Genomic DNA, 17,246 nt, shown 5'->3' on the forward strand with positions numbered 1-17,246 from the left:
ACATAACAAGACTGAATCACCTGATCCAGAGAGCCCCTTTCAGTCCTGTGTTTATTAATACATCATTTACTGACATGGCTTATTCTTAGAAATTACATATAAAACATTTAAACACATACACTTATATATGAAATCAATACAAATCATAAATAAGCACGAATGGAAAAAAAGTCACAGTATCATCTCAGTTTATTAAAATTTGTTATTTTAATATGAAAATAGATATTCCACTCCTTTTTCTGACTTCTAGGAAGTCCTATGAAAAATTCTAACAAAGCTGGGTTTCCCCAAAATCTTTATGATTGCTTAACATCGATCATTAATCTGAGCTCTGCAGGAGTACTGGACACCTCCAGAGTTAAGGATTCACCTCTGAGAAATATTCCTAACTCTGGAGTTTATTTCTGCCGTATCTCAGGTAGACTCGAATTCCGTAAATATTTTTGAAAAGAGCTTTCTTACAAAGGTAGATCTATATCACGAAGATTTTCATACCATGAGCATCACCCTGTCCTTTAACCCAAATCTAGCACATTACAGTCCCCAAGTACTGTCTGCAAGAACTAGGTACAGGATCATTCCAGAACTATAAAACCCATCAAATAAAATATAAATGCAAAATAATAAATTTTTCAAGTCAATACTTTCTTACCTACAGGACTGCATAAGACCAGCAAGGCTCTGAAAGAACCCCACATCTTTTTTATCCTTGAGGTAGTCAAGCATTTTCTGCAGCAAACACAAATAATTTATGCAGACAATTAATATTAATATTATGTGATAACCTAAGTAACTTAAGACAGTATGGATTCAATGCCATTAGTGATGATGGTGTTTGGAAATATCTGTAATATTTTCAAGAGCCTTGCAGAAAAAAATACAGGTATCAAAACCAAAAAGAACATTTAATACTCATATACTTTATGGAAAAGGTCATACATTTTGGTTACGCCTTCATAAAGCATGGAAAATAAAGATAGCAACTAAATTCAACACAGCCAGAAGAATTTAGTGTTTAATATAAATGCAATCTTGGTACTTCTAGGCTAAAAACCTGTGTTGACACTATAGTTTCAACACTAGACGGGGCTTTTCCTAACCTCAGTTTGGTTTAAATTATTTTAGCTGCAACAGCCTATTTGCAGTAATTTGAGCATATTTTAAAATTTCATTTAGCTTTTTTATAATGTGTAATAGCTATCTGAAAACAGATTACAATACCAAGAATTTATTAAGTGAACTGTGATTCTATAATTCAATGTGTTGTCGATTAAAGATATAGGATGATACTGATGCTCCCAGTTGTGAAGAAAACCCACAGTGCTAAAGGTCAATCTTAGCAGGAAAAGCCATAAGAATTCATGTTGTGAGTGAAGTAAAACTGTTTTTGCAAAAATAATAGGAAAAGTGGATTATAAGTAACCTCCAAAATGGAAAGCACATAAGCAGACAGCATTAGCAAAACATGTCACTGTAAATCCAGGCAGACCCAAGATTATAGAAAAAGAATACCTCAATCAACATTATACCAATCAAAGCAAAGAATTCCAGAGGAGAATGATGATAATGACTTTTCAAAACTACTACTGTTCCCCTCCCCCCACCCATACCATTCTTTCCATGCAAGACTGAAGAGTTGATCTTAGGACCCAAAGGAAAATTGGAAAGTTGAGCCTAACACCAGAAAAAAATGGTAGAAATGAGGCAACTGAAAAAAACAAGAATTCTAACTGTATTAATGATGCTTTTATAAGTATGTAATTTAGACTAGTAGCATTTCTATCAATGTAAAAAATACTGTTTCCTGCATTTTGATTCTTTAAGATTTTAACAGATGAGTTTTAAAAATAGGTTGTAGGATTACAAATTTCATGATTTTCCCAATTTAATATCATGACATCACAAAGAACTGGCAGTGGTTCAAGCAAATAATTTCTTCACTACTGTAGTCTTTCATGTGAATTCCTGGCAATGCCAGGTCATAAAGACAACATTACTTTGGTTGCATTCAGCTGCTTCAATTGGGACCTTAATTGTTCCCAGTTGTCTGTATTCTTTAAACTGTACTAAAATAATTTAGTAATGGCAGGTATAAACCCTTCTCAACACAGGAAACTTCAACTAGTACAGAGCACCAAACACTCCCTGTATCAGTCTCTTCACTTCAACAGGATTATTTTAACATATCAGACTTGTCCTCTGGATGCCAAATTATCTTATGATAGATTAGTTATTCAGGATTTTCTCTGCTTTCATCAGCAAGATTCTCCACTGCATAACCTAAGGACTTCTGAAATTGTGTATCATTCTTTTTGGTGAAGACTGGGGTCAGCAATTTTGCTATACTGGCTATAGGACAAGGGCAATCTTGCAAGAAAGCCCTCCTTCTCAAAGAATTCCTACAGAAGTAAATGCTTTAACATAAATTTCCCCCCTTACACCTGAAGTGTAAACCAAATCTCTATTAGCCTTGTAAACAAATAAGAAATACCCACCAAAAAAGGTATTTTTGTATGTGATTTTATTCTGCAAAAAAGAGTAAGAGGCTAAAGAGTATGTGACAGATAGTCACAGTTCATAATGTGCTACTGCAGTAATAATGACCATGGTATAAAGATCTATACTGGCTAAAATGAGTAGAAACTAGTACCTTACCTGTTGAACAGTAGAATTTCCTCCATTTAGGATGGCAATTCCTAGCTTTAGCGTAGCTGCAACCATTGGCCCCATCTCACCTTAAAAATATTTTAAAATATATTTTTGGATCACATATAAAATTAAGAATGTTTTATTAACTAATTTAACCATTCAATGGATTGCAAAACTGACCTATCTTTCCTTAATTTCTTCATGAGGGCCTACAGACATAGTGTAATGCATACGAAGTATACATTTCTTCAGAAAATGACAGTGACCCAAGCTTACTGTTAACTACAGTAAACAAAATTTGTAATCAGGAATTTTTAGAACATCACTACTGTGAAAACAAATCACAACAGAAAAAAATGAAAGCACAAATCCTTAGAACAAGATGGGTTTTAAGGGAAAAAAGCATAATTTAACCTTTAAAAATGTTTTATCTGAAAAGTGCACTAATAAAGCAGGTATTTGGAGAATGGGAAATAACAAAAGGACTTAAGTCCACACCTACTTCAAAACTGTACAGATTACAGAATTTGAAGGCCATTTTATCATTCAATGCTGCTAAAGTTATAAAGTACTTCACACATCTGCAAAATTAGCACTAGAAAAATTAATTATAACTACAAAAGAAACAATAGTCTCATGAAAATTACTTATACTTTTTTGGATTAGCTGTCAAAAATTTTGAAATTTTGAGTTCATTTTGATGGCAAACCTTAGAGCCAATATCTGCATGTTTTGCCCAATCATAAATAAAATAACTTCAAAGTTCATTAGATATAAGGTGTAAAATTTAATCTACACATCAAAACCCTACCTTTACTTGCACTGATTGTCTGCAGCACCATCTCAGCAGCACCTCGATCATGCAGTCTGGCTTGTTGATACAGAAGTTTTTGCTTTTCCATTTCTTTTTCCTGAATAAAAATTCCAGTCATTTAACATGAGATTTGAGTTACTATCAATCCTCCAAAGGTTCTTAGTTTTCTCAGTATATGGGCTCTATGGCAACATCATGAACCATTTTAATACATACGATGCTATTGAACATATAATTAACAGGTTCAAGTAATAATCTCCACTTGGTATTTTTCTTTAATATGCTTTTAGTAGTTTATCTGGAAAGAGTCATCTCAATTGTGAATCATTAGGTTAGTTCAAAGCCCATGTTCATTATATATATTGCTTGTATCAAACTTGTACTTTTGTGCTGTGTTTTTGTGCAACAGTTCATACTCTTAATATTCTTCTATAGTGTGACCATAACTTCATACTGCTCAGTATGTGGCTCTTGAGTTGCAAGTTGTTGCTGAATACCAGAGTAAAAGAAGCATCTCAGATTTTTTTTCAAAACATATCATATTACAATATAGATTGCCCCCCTACTAACAAAATATTTTATAGAATACACTGTGCTTTTATATTTTGTGTTCTCTAGCGGCAACAAACAATACTGCATGGCGTTGCTTGAGCAATGGTGAAGTTTTTTTTTTTGTAATTTAAACTACTACCGAAAACATAAAGAGCATAAAGAGCAAACATAAAGGCACAGTTAATTCCAGATGAGTTTCAACTTTCATCAGGTTAATTGAAGTTTGCTGGAGAATTGAGGATGACTAAGCAGTATAAGTTGCAAAATGGAAGTTGCATAGAGCCCTATGACAGTGATTCCATCAGATGGCGTGGTAAAAAGCTTACTAAAAAAGGAACATGACACAATCAGTTAGTATCATGTCCAAAAACACAACGCCCAAAACATGTATGACCTAAAAGCAGGAACAGCTGCAGCAGAAGTAGCCAGAATGACAGCTTTGCTGCCATAAACTTTCCATCCAAGTTACAGAAAAAATACATTGGAAGATGGAAGAGGTTTAAAAAATGAAGGCTTGCTAAATTGAGGGTATGAGTATTAAATTAAAAAAGAAGAGGTAAAAAAGAGAAATATGTTCAAATGAATGAAAAATAAACCTTTAACTCAAAAGCAAACCAACACAGACATTTATGCTGTTACCAGAGAGTTCTCGCCGAGGCTGGCAAATTTGTTTCTTAAATCTTTGATAATATCGTGCTGCGGAAACAAAATTCATCAGGGTTTTTTTTTTTCACACTATTAGCTCTCCTGTGGTTAAATTGTATCTTTCTTTTTGCTTTAAATTATGTGACAGATCTAGATGGAGGCACGAAAAGGAAAATAAAAATGGCAGCGTTGCTTTGTATTTAGCCATGCTAGGGTTTGAAAGATTTGCCTTCATGTTTAAACCTCTTCCTGGGAGTTCAACAAAAACAAAACAGAAACATACACGCACACGCACACACACACCACACACACAAACCACCAGAAAACCATGACATCACAGGTTCAGTGTAACTACAATAAAATATTTTCACTTGTTTCAGAAGCCACTGAAACTTGATAAGCCTTTCTTTCCTTAAAAACTATTTCCTATTTCTAGATACTTTTATAGTTCTAGACCCAACACCCTTTCATCTTTCCTTCATCGCAAAATTTACTATTCACAAGCCTAACCCAGCTACACTTCTTTCATTCTACAATATTTTTTTATAAGAATATCAAAGATTTATAAGAATGATCACAGGAGGTATCTGCATAATCTACAGACTAAATTCTTGCAATGGCAGTAAAGAAGAATGGTAGGAAGAGGCATTGCCTGTGGAAATCAAGATATTTAAGATACTAATAACAGGAGACCAAAAAAAGAAAACCAAAGACAAACAAACAAACCAATCCAGAAACAAAAATGCTACAAGCACTTCTTTTAAAAGCAACCATTCTTTGATTTCTTTGATGATAACCCATAAAGATCATGGTTCCTTCTTCAGCTTCACAATGCATCTTCACTGTTGCCTTCTCCATGCCAAGTCAATACATAGACATAAATATATATGTGATGGTAACACTTGCATGCAGTGAGCCATCCATTGCCTACAAAGCAGATTAAGTTAATAAGGTTACCACCATTTCTCTAAGATGTGCTTATTGTTTACAGTTACCTATGCTACCAGTTTCAGCTTTTTGCACTTTATCTGGTTGCTTGCCAGTTGCAAGAAAAGTACCAAAGCAATTAGCCAATGATTGGAGCTTTGTCATTCACCAAACCATCACAATAGCAAAAATACTTCACTAAATGAAACTAAAAAAATTGAACAGAATTTAAAAAAAAAAAAAAAAAAAAAAAAAAAAAAAAAAAAAAAACCAAAACCAAACCAACAAACAAAAAGCCACACACCCCAATTCCAACAAAACCAATCCTCAATGAAGAACAAATTTTATCTTGGATGTCTTCCACTCATATAGGAATAGTTGACCACATAAAAATGTACATACATGTGTTCTCATATTATAGACTTTTCCCAGCAACCTACCAAACCAAGGAAACTTTTGAAAGCAGAGATCAAATATTTTCTACTTCATTCTGGTTTTTGGGTTTTAAATCATTATAGGCAATCATATGCCAAAATAAACTGGGCAAAATCATAAGTTTTAGTTCAAATTTGTAGGAAATAAACTTGCTAAAACTAAAGAGAAGCTTCAACTAAGAAGTGTGTCACTGAAATTCTTAAATTTTCTTGTAATTCATATACAGAGACTGATTCTTGGATTCTCCCTTGGAGCTAGGACGTATAGAGAGCTAGATTTGCTGCCACCACTAAGCTCCAAAATACAGACTGCTGGCATAAGACCCTACTTTTACAGACTGTTCTTTTTTCTTTCTTTTTTCTTAATATAAATCATGAAATTAAGTTAAAGAGAATAAAAAAGATGTAAAGAATAGAAATTGGTTTCAACTCAGCTATTAGAAGATGAATTCTTCTCCTTTGAATTGTCTTCATATTTCATACGTTTCAAGACTTCTGCTTAGTTGAGAGAACAAATCTTATTAAGGGAGGTCTTACACTGGTAAAACACCTGTTCATTTCCATGTCAGGCATGCATTAGTATAAGCTACATAATTAAAATATCAAGTACTCATCCATAATACTTCTGTATCTTTTTATATATACATCTCTACATATAATTAAATCCTTTAAGTTCAATATATGCTGGTTTCTGCTCTATAAATAAAATAGAATTTGCTAAATCACTCCTTTTGGACTTCATAATTGAAGCATCACTGCTTGTTGCAAGGGGTTTGGATTCAAGGACCTCTAAAGGTCCTTTCCAACCCAAACTATTCTATGAATAAATAACACATTCTGTAGTGTAGAGAGAGAAACTATGTATTAGGTTCCGTACAATCTGTTCCATCCATACATGCAGGAAAAACTGAAGTAATGACTGGAATATTTACTTTCTTAGAATTGAAAAAATGAATATGGAGCCTGATCTTAATTCATATAATAAATTGTTGCTTATTGTAAATATGCAGTATACGTCCGTATACTGAAACTTGGTAGTTTATTCAGGATTTGTGACAGTAGGACATAAAGGCAACCATCTTCAAAGGGCTGGAGCCTTAAGAGGTTTCATCATTTTTACATAGAGAAACTTGAAAATTTTTGTCTGAGGTAAGTGACAGCACAACATATTATTTTGTAAAAAAAATTGTGAGTACAGAAGTCTATCAACAAAGTTTCTATCAGTACCAGGAATGGAAAGAATTGACACAGGAAGCTCTATTTCCCCCATTTCATTTCTTCTTGTGAAGAGTCAATTTAGATCAATGTAATACAAATGTGTTTAAAAATATGAGCTAAATTTTGACTCTATCTTGAGTTCCCATCCTACACGTACTTAGCATATGTTAGTATGTAGGAGTGACTCAAATGCAGAAAATTATTTGCATTCCGCTAGTGAAACAGTTTCATTTGAAAGAATTTTCTATTCGAATCAAAGGAGACAGTGACACTGAATTTAGAGAGAGTCAATTGAGCATCTGCTCAATATGACAAAAAGTTAACTTAGAGACACAGGGGAAGGGGCAAAAACAACTGTAATAAAGCAAATACTAGCATATAAATGCTGACAGGAATATACTAACACAGAGAAAACATTATTGTCACGTCCCTATTGTTCACACTATTAACCCAACATGGATTAATTGTACAAAAATGAGACTACACTGCATGAGATATGGGCAAGAAAAACGTCAATAAAATACACTCAGCATTTCCATCATATTCAAAGCTTGCCCAAATGTCTCTATTGCTCTGACTGTGAAAGGATTCAAGACTTCAAACACCACACATTTTTAAACCCTAGAGGAGCAGTAGACTTTTATCCCCACACAAATTGGGCAGTCACTCATTACGCATGCACACAGTAGGATAGAATAAAAGAACTGCCTTCAACATTGAAGTTCGATTGCCAGACAGAAACACACAAATGCACACACAAGCACACACGCAGCTGGCATATACAGTTTCACATCTGCACAACTGTTTAATGCCATGTATAAAGGAAGCAAAGGTTATTTCTTCTTGTGGGTTTTTTTCCCTTTTAAAATACTTCACAGTCAGCAAGAAAAAAATTTTTATGGAGCATACAAGACTTAGTGTATGGTAACCAGGTAAGCAGAGTGATAGATATGTAGTATTTGATTAGTTGAATTGTTGGAACTAAAAAAATATATATATATATATATATATATATACATACATTATTAGATTGCTTATTTCTCTTCTTTGGAGTTTTTTAATATGCACTTTGTGTTTGTAGTAATTACAAGACCTTTTAAATAACTTTTTTTGAGCACATTCATCTTCCAGGATAATGCCTTTATCACATGAAGGTGGAACAGACCTGTGCAAATTTTTGAAGGAGCAAGAGTAAAGTTGATCCTGAAATATATCCTCTCTCCCCACAGATGCATGAGAACCTCTTTCTTTTTTGATCTGAATTTTAATAGAAGGCTAGCAAACAAAATAACAAAATCACTTTGTTTTTTTCCATGGAGAAGGTTACAGTTGTTTCCCTACATTGCCACAGGAAATTAAATTTGAAGTTACTGACTGAAGTCTGACCATTAGCTAAATCTGTGCATTTCCAATCTCAAGCAAGTCATCTTTTCTTACTCTAGCTGTCATTAGCCACAGCATAAATAACTGTATTTAAACACCTTAAGAACCAAAAATTATCTACTCCACACACCATACCTTCTCCCAGACTACATTCTTTCAGCGCTACCACAAAGTGGCCTGAGTCAACAGTGGGAACTGAGATTCCTACCTGCATGAAGCAGGCAAGTAGTCTGCTGCATAGGCATGGGACACCTTTCAGAAACAATGGTGAGGCTTTCATGGTTAGACACAAAAGGCTGTGTAAGAAATTGAGGCAATAAAAATATTAACACTGAAGTTTCAGAGCTATTGCCTCTGTGTTCTTGGAGAAAATATGGAAGAACTAGGACTCATTTAAGGTAAGGGAGTAACCTAAGGAGTTTCTGTCAAATACTATAATGATGAAGGCTAAGGACTCAGCTCCAAAGGACCTGAATCAGACATGAATTATGACTGATACTCTCTCTGATAAATATTGGAAACCAAATTCTACCACTATATCACAATAAATGTGTGTCTGCTAAGATACAGAAGAGAAGTTCAACCAGTTTCCCTTAATAACCAAGTAAGTTGTTTTAATAACTCAAATGAAGTTCTAACTAAAAAGAAGATAACTGATGCACAAAAGGCATGAACAGCAAAACAACATGAACAAGCCAAACAGCACTCTGTTTTCCCCACAATGGTACCACAATTTTACATGGCATATTCTGCATAAATAATTCCTGAAATCCTTAAAGAGCTTGCACACAAAAAGGGTTTGGTAGAGATATCATGCTGCAACTGAAATGTTAAAAATGATATCAAGACCTTTTAGTTGAACTTATCCAAGATGTTGGGCCTGAAAAATCACAAAATTAGACCCAGACAAATACACACATATTTTTTGTTTTACCTTGCTGCGTTGTGATCCTGTCACCTTAAGGAAGGGCAAGGACAAGAAGCGAAATAGTAATAAGAAAAAGAAGTCCAAAATTTTTTTCTGCAGGTGACTGACCAAATACATACATAAAATTGTCTTTTGAACATATAAATACATTATTTAAACATAAGTTTCACAGCTACAGGAAAAACAACAAAGAGAAACAAATGAATAGGATCTTCTCTCAAGACAAAAAAAATTGAATGCTGAACAAAGAACTCATTATAATTTAGGTACGGAGCACTAAAAAATCCCTTATTAATAAATTTTTTCATACACTTCAATGACTTCCTATTAAACAATTTTCTCATCTATAAGCACGAGGCTTTTGATATCTAACAAGCATGTACAGGCTAACTGGTAAGAGCCTATAGGAATGAATATTCTTTGTCAATGGTAAGTCTTATAATGCATTCCCAAAGAAAAAAAAAATCAGAAAAACCCACTGAAATTTGGGTTCATACTGAGATATTTAGCAAGAAACAAAAAATTTATATATTGAGTACATTACTTGTAACTCAACTGGACTCCTGAGTGATTGAAAAGATTTTAGTATTGATATTCTTTCTTTATACAGTCAAATAGGGAATAGGTACTTAAATAATTCAGTGCTATATCACGCAACATCATGTAGAAAACATACAGAACATTCTACGTCTATAAACAATGGAGTAAAAGTAAACATGACCCAAACCACTCCTCAACAATCAGAACAGCGCAGATGGTTTTACAGCAAATTAATCAGTATATTTAGAATATTTTAAAGAAATAATAGAAGTGTTTACTTCTTGTTTCAGTTTTATCATAAGCATATGAAATGTAAGAATTAATTGATTTGAAAGACACACGAGACATCTTTTAATGTCGGAATCATAATATGCCAAAACACATTAAAATATTAAAAATATTAGAGAATTAATTCCTTCAGTGCCCCTCAGAAGAAACAAATTTCTTGCAAACTCCATTTTATTAATGGAAAAAGAGAGACAGATCCCAGAGCAAGCATGTGACAAGAATTCAACTCTTACACTTGTAATCAACTCATGTGTATATTCTTAAACAGTGATGATCATTAAAACCTCAAAATTAAACAGCAATAAATATAAAATTCCTATTTTCAACACAAGCAAAAATCTTAGCAGTACCAATGGACAGAAGTTCACATCTTACTAACAAGAACTAACATATATGTGAACATAAAACTACTGAATGAATTACTGGTACTGAATGTAAATGGCTACTGCAAAAAGTAGTATTACAGTATTTTAAATTCCAAACCAAAGGTAGGGCAGAACAACTTAAAAGATACAGTCTGTTATTATCTGACTTTTAGAATAAGTTACTGTCTGTAATACCTAACTAAAAAGTTAAAGTTAAATGAGACAAATATGTTAGATCCACTAAATTGTTCTCTATTTAATTTTACATTATGTAATACAGTGCACATTTTTGTTTCACTAATAATAATCTGGGGACTCATATCTGCCATATCCAGCTTGTGACATGCAGTTCACTGGCATAATAAGCTGCAGTAAGCCATGAACCAAAAAACATAAATGTCAGCTGGAAGCTATGAAATAATGTCTAACATGACAAGAAAAATAAAACAAGTATAATCTTACTTCAAAACTCTTCACTTCTTCTTCACCATCATCATCTTCTTCGTCATGGCAGCTCTGATAACATGTAGAAAGAAAACATTTGCTGATAACTTGCAATTTACTGATAAAACTTAACAAATTATTTCTGTTGATCTTCTTCACCAACTTAATTAAAACACAAAATAAGCATTAAGTATCAAAAAAGTTACCTTTGCCATAATGTCAGCATAAGCCATATACAGGAAATCTTCTTCCAGTTTGCTGGTTAATAGAGAGAAGAAAGGCAAAATGAGGAAGATTAGAGCCATTACAGTACAATTGAGGTGCCAAAATATTTTTAACATGTTAATTTTTTAAAAATAATTTCTATGCTCATAAATAATCATAAAACATTTTTGGAAAATGAAGACTTTATTAACTTATACAAACAGAAAGTTATCACCAGCTACAAACACAGTACTCAGAAAATTATAAACACCTTCCAGTAAAGTGAATATAGTTAATTTTTAATTATACTTAAAATGTATTTCATAAAATGTAACTGTCAATAGGGAACACGGACAGAAGACAAAGGAGTAGTGAACCCTGAACACAGCACCCATAACTGCAAAAAAGTCATGGTAAAAATCTCTTTACATACCACAAACTAAAGAGGTTTGAGTGTAACTCAAACTCACCATATGTTCATGCGCACGTTTTGGCCTAGCTTATGCAATCTCACTTGAAAAGAGACATATATGACTTCAAATACAGGAGTAATCTGAAAATCTGCATACACTCTGTAGTCTCTCACACCATCCCTACCATTTTTCAGTCAAGGCTGTTCGACTGAATAGAAGAATAAGTTGATGTAAAGGATCAACTCTTTTAAGGCTTTCATCTTCTTCTGGTGGTTCCTCTCCAGGTTTCTTTGGGGAAAAAAGAGATTTTAAAAGTATATTCAATTATCTATACTAATAAATGTTTTACTTTGTGCAATTTACTAAACATTAAATATTAACATACAAAATCTTGATTTGGACAACCAGAAGAAAGCAACCTCCAAGCAAAATATGAAAAGAATTAATTCTGACTGTTTATGCCCATGAAGACTTACAAAGATGATACCACTTGCAAAGCTTTGGATTTCCTCTCCACATAAAAACCCTCTTCCCTAAATTCTGAAAATAACTTAAATCTTTTACTCTGTTATCCAAAACTAGTGGTAAACAGATGCCATCATTATTATACTGTCTGCTGCTATGTTAACCAGCTTCATCAGATAAAAATGAGAATCCTGTTTCAAGTCTATGCTAGGTATAATGTTCACTGAGAAACTCTGAGAGACTTTGAGGGAGAAGAAATCCAAACCCGAAATATACCAACAGTTTTAGACATAAGGAGCTCTATCTACCAACAACAGAAATGTAGGCAGGATGTAGAATTCTAGGAGATGAAAAATCAATAATGTACAAAAAATATTGCAATAATATGCAATAACAAATATAAATGCATAAAGAGGGCTCTTTTTTCATGTGGTTATTTTTGCTTTCAGTAGGCAGCTCTATTTGGCTTTCTGTGAAAGAAGAATATAGTCCTAAATACTATAACGATGAGCAGTGTTTTGAAAAGCATCTATAAAACCTGTCCTCTGACTTCTTACCATTTGCCAAAAGACATTTCAGAAAGTAAGTTTTGCCTATCAGGTTATTAACAAAATTGCTTCATCCAGACACTTTTTTCTATGAAGAATCTGGTAGCTCAAAGAAAATTGGTTGCAGAAAACATGCCCACTCTTCCCCTTTGTTTTCATCTAGCACTATACGCCAAAATACAGATAAAAAGAATTCCATGCATTGATAAGACAGCACGAATAATACATTATTATATTGCCATATGTTTATCTGTTAAGCAATAAGGATGGGTTGGACCCTTCAGAGACACAAGGAAAATGGATTGTTGTCTATTAAGAAAAGATTTTGTATGCCAAACAGATTCCTGAGGGAAATGTTTATAGATGTCTATGAATACTAGTATTGCTATAGACTTGTGAAGTCCACCTTTCCACACAGCTGTGCCAAATATGACTGGTTGCAGCTGAGAATTCTGTTCAGTTCACATCTGTGCACAGTAGTTGTTCCATATGCCATTCTATGATGGCCATACAAGGTTCATTTCACATTTTTCAGTATGTGATAGTATTTACAGTATCAATAACAAGACCAGAACAACTATGGATGTCTTCCCCTGCTCTTTATTTCAATCTCATTTAGAATGCTGACCTTTCTCTTTAATTAACTGGCAGTATTCCGTACTTCATAATGTTATCAATCAGAATACCACCCTAATGCTATAAAAACTGATGAAACAAAAGGGCAGAAGTTGTGTTAATGTATTACTAGTTTACACAGATTTATTGAAATTAAATTGAGGATCAAATTCACCAGTGACTGAGTTAAGTAGAACTCATTATTAAGCACAGCATGAACATTAGAATCAATGAATTTTTGACATTTGTGGAAAATAATTATGCTTTATTTTCAGTCTTGAGACACTTGCCCTATATTTAAGTCTAAAACCAAAAGCTTTACCTGAATGTAACATAAGAGAGTAAAACAAATAGGTTGGGTAAGTTTTAGATGCCATTTATAAATACTGAAGACTTTAAAAATATTATTTTATATAATCTAATTGTATTATTATTATTATATAAAATCTAAATTTCTATTAAACATATTGTTCTTACAAATTACTAACATCTACCAACAAAACAAATTAATAATTATGTCAAATAAGCTTAAGTGTTCATATGACCTATTTATTTAAGCAGAAGCATTTTTACAATTAATAAAAAGTGTTGAATACCTTATGATGCTAACATCAAACATCAAAAATCTAGCTCTCTCAGAGGCTTGATTTGTTGAATCAGAATTAAGAATCAGGACAATTAAGCTCCTCAAAAAGAGTAAAAGTGTATACTTTTCTTCTTTAATTTCACAAGGAGTGGGAACAGGAGTATCACTTTTGTATAATAAACTTAAGGAGAGAAGATTCAAGGAGCAAAACTGCAAGTGTAAGTTCAGTTCTCTGCTTTTATGCGATGGAAATGCTCAATTCCCACATTCCAGAAAAAGCTCTTACCACCAGTCCATAAACGGCTGGGATCTGGTAAAGTCAGGAAGAAAGTAGCTTTGACTGTATTTGTTCCTTTAAATTATTTTTCCTTAGCAGAAATGAATGGTTAAGGTTCTCAGTATTGAGAAAGAACTCACCATGGCATAAAAGGTTGTAGTGTACTAACTACAGGGAGTTAAAGGACAGGAATTTTGCCTATGGTTTCTGGGTTTGATTAATTTTCCTATTTAATATCTGCACAGTCCAGAAACTTCAGACAACCCTTCGAGAATGCATCAGAGAGTCCAAGGCTCCTCCTTTCTCCCCTTCCAGATGAGTTCTGCTACCTTAGCCTAGGCTGTGCTTTCATCTTGACAGTTCAATAAACTTTTAATTCCTTGCTAAACTGGGGTATAGCTTCCCTAAGAGGAACCTTCACCAGCAACACCACCACATCTTTCATTATGCCCACAAAGCATTTTGAGTCAGCTCCACAAAGCTGAAACTCAAACTCTCACCCTTCTGAGAGTGAGTGAGTGCTCTAAGGCAGCACAATGTAATGTAAATTTATTTAAAAGACAGATGGAGTTTTGCGTGTTTTTTTGAATGAAAGGTGCAATACATCTCTCCCCAAGAGAGCAATGGAAACACACCCATATGTGTGAACAGTCTTTTAAAAGAAAGGTTTTTAAAATAAAGGATGATATAAAAGCCAGGCCAGTCTGTTTCTGTCTTCTCTGAGACAGTTTTTCACTCAAGCTACTGGCTGTCAAACTTAGCAAATATAATATATTATATGTAATATGTAATATGTAATATGTAATATATATATTATATAGAATAGGTTCATCATGGAGGTAAGGAGATAATGCTTCACGTCAGTGCAGCTAAATTATCATGATGCTGGGTTATTTCTTTACATGTTCACACACACCTGCACATACATGCACACATGCAAAGATCTATGTTGTTCCACTGCACACTCATGTTCCCAACTGCTAAAATATAATTATTTTTGAGACTGAACGTGCACTATTTAAAATACTTGCATAGTATTGGGATTCAGAAGGATACCAGTTTAAAAGTAAACATTTGTAGAAGTCTCTTGTTTTTTCACAATGCTTGTTCATACAATAAATTAATTCTGCATGCGTGCTGGCAAAAGTGAACTTCCACAGACTGTCTGTTTTGAGCTCATTGTTGCTGATTTCCCTTTCACTATTTTGATCCTAATTCTCAAAATTGTTTACAACTTGGGTAGCTGGCTTTAGGCATAAGCTTTAAGCAGTAAAAGCATATTATTACTTTTTTTCTAATAGAAATTTTACAGTTAGCTTCCCCTCCCTATTGCAGAGAGTAGGCTCTCCTTACAATAAATAGACTGATTTCAGACTATGCTCTGTTGGATATCCCAGGGACGGAATCAGTTTTTAATACTTGTTCTTGCCCAAGCTGTGAAAAACCTACCTTTCAGAGAGACAACTGCAAGGGATGAAGACCTCAGACTTAAGTGAAAATCACTGTAAGTATTTACAAGGCTAAAGACATGGCTCTAACACTTCACCACACGGAGAAATATTCATGTCCCTGATACAGGGATTCTTCTGTGAAGAAGCAGACTGACAGCTTCTAAGGAACTGATTGATCTAGATTCCTCTAGTTTCATATTCTAACCTTTTGACTCGAATGGCTTTAATGTGGATTATGTAGTCCTCAAATACACAAAGGTTAGCTGCAAAACAGAAGGGAATAGGCTGTTCCAGCTCTCCACAGGGCAGAAGATAAGAGACGGGAATGACAGCACATAATTTAGAAAAAAAAGCCTTATAAAAGGTTATTGAAGCCCTGAAGCAGACAGCCTGAGAGGATTTGGAATCTGCATCATGTGTAATTCTTAAAAAGCTGTCAGGGTGACTTGGTTATAGCTCATCTCTTTGGGTAGAGATAGCTTAAGTGATATCTTAGCTACCTCACAGATTTATAATTATTACTATACAAGAAGAATGTTAATCCATAATACATTCCTATGACCCTTTCACCCAGACGTACTGCTAAGTCTTCTATCAGTTTATCTTCAAAGTAGTGTTCTTCAGTTTCAATCCAAGATTTATCATAGCCTTGAAGAAAGAGATTGACGGCTCGGTGTCTAAAAAGGAAGATTGAAAACAAAAGCTGTAAACTTTTAAAAAGAAGATTTGGTCAATATGAATTTCATTTAGCTTGAATAACTGTCCAGTCATTAGAGTAATAATTTAAAAGGGAAGCAACATTTCTATGGTTAAACTTATCAAAGCACCCATTTAAAAAGAAAATTTACATTAAAATCTTTTATTTAAAACTGTGTCCCACTAGCTCGTAAAACTGATACTCAAACATGGTAATAATTATTTAGGAAGCGATAATAAATAAAAATTTAAATAAATTTAAATATAATAAACAAATAAAATAAATTTCCACATTGTTGAATTTTTATATAAAATATTTTTCTATTTTTGATAAAAATATTACAATAACAGCAACAGATAACTTTGGATTGTATTCTCAAATAATTGCATTTTTTTTAATGTTCAGGTTTAAACTTGAAATCAGAAATTGAAAACTATATTTTTTTTTGTTATTCTTGTCAGAAGATAAAAGAAGTAATTAATTCTAATAAAAGAAAGGAATATACAAACTATAGTAACAATCACTGGTTTTCTTTTTTTTTTCCTTTTAAGCTTGCCAAATAGCTCTGTATGAATGTTACTGCATTTGTGAAAGACAGAACAATCTTACCTTGGCAGATTATACAATGGTGCCATTCTAAAGCAGGCCACCACTGCTCTTTTCCTCTGTTTAGACAGCAGCTTATGCCACACTGCTTTTTTGGAACGCTGAGGATGCTCAACCTGTTACACAAAATACACACAGAAAAATAATGTGGCAATGTCTCTAGTGTCTGGAAACAGTAATAGGAGTAAAAATGTTAG

General features: G+C 33.4%; 1 protein-coding gene across 3 annotated transcripts in view; it reads right to left on the reverse strand.

The window, feature by feature from the left end:
* Window positions 1–17,246, reverse strand: part of RYR2 (ryanodine receptor 2) — a 378,658-nt gene that overhangs the window by 44,276 nt on the left and 317,136 nt on the right. For 2 of the 3 annotated variants that reach the window (XM_066315680.1, XM_066315679.1), the window contains exons 74-81: window positions 17,053–17,165; window positions 16,327–16,423; window positions 11,989–12,092; window positions 11,394–11,445; window positions 11,206–11,259; window positions 3,461–3,560; window positions 2,656–2,735; window positions 653–729 (exon numbers count right to left, since the gene is read on the reverse strand). In XM_066315680.1, coding sequence (XP_066171777.1) covers window positions 653–729; window positions 2,656–2,735; window positions 3,461–3,560; window positions 11,206–11,259; window positions 11,394–11,445; window positions 11,989–12,092; window positions 16,327–16,423; window positions 17,053–17,165 — 677 coding nt within the window. Of the gene's footprint in view, window positions 1–652; window positions 730–2,655; window positions 2,736–3,460; window positions 3,561–9,556; window positions 9,581–11,205; window positions 11,260–11,393; window positions 11,446–11,988; window positions 12,093–16,326; window positions 16,424–17,052; window positions 17,166–17,246 lie in introns of all 3 variants that reach the window. The other variant, XM_066315678.1, reaches the window with a different exon arrangement.

The sequence above is a fragment of the Sylvia atricapilla genome, chromosome 3 (genome assembly GCF_009819655.1).
Source record: "Sylvia atricapilla isolate bSylAtr1 chromosome 3, bSylAtr1.pri, whole genome shotgun sequence".
Lineage (NCBI taxonomy): Eukaryota > Metazoa > Chordata > Aves > Passeriformes > Sylviidae > Sylvia > Sylvia atricapilla.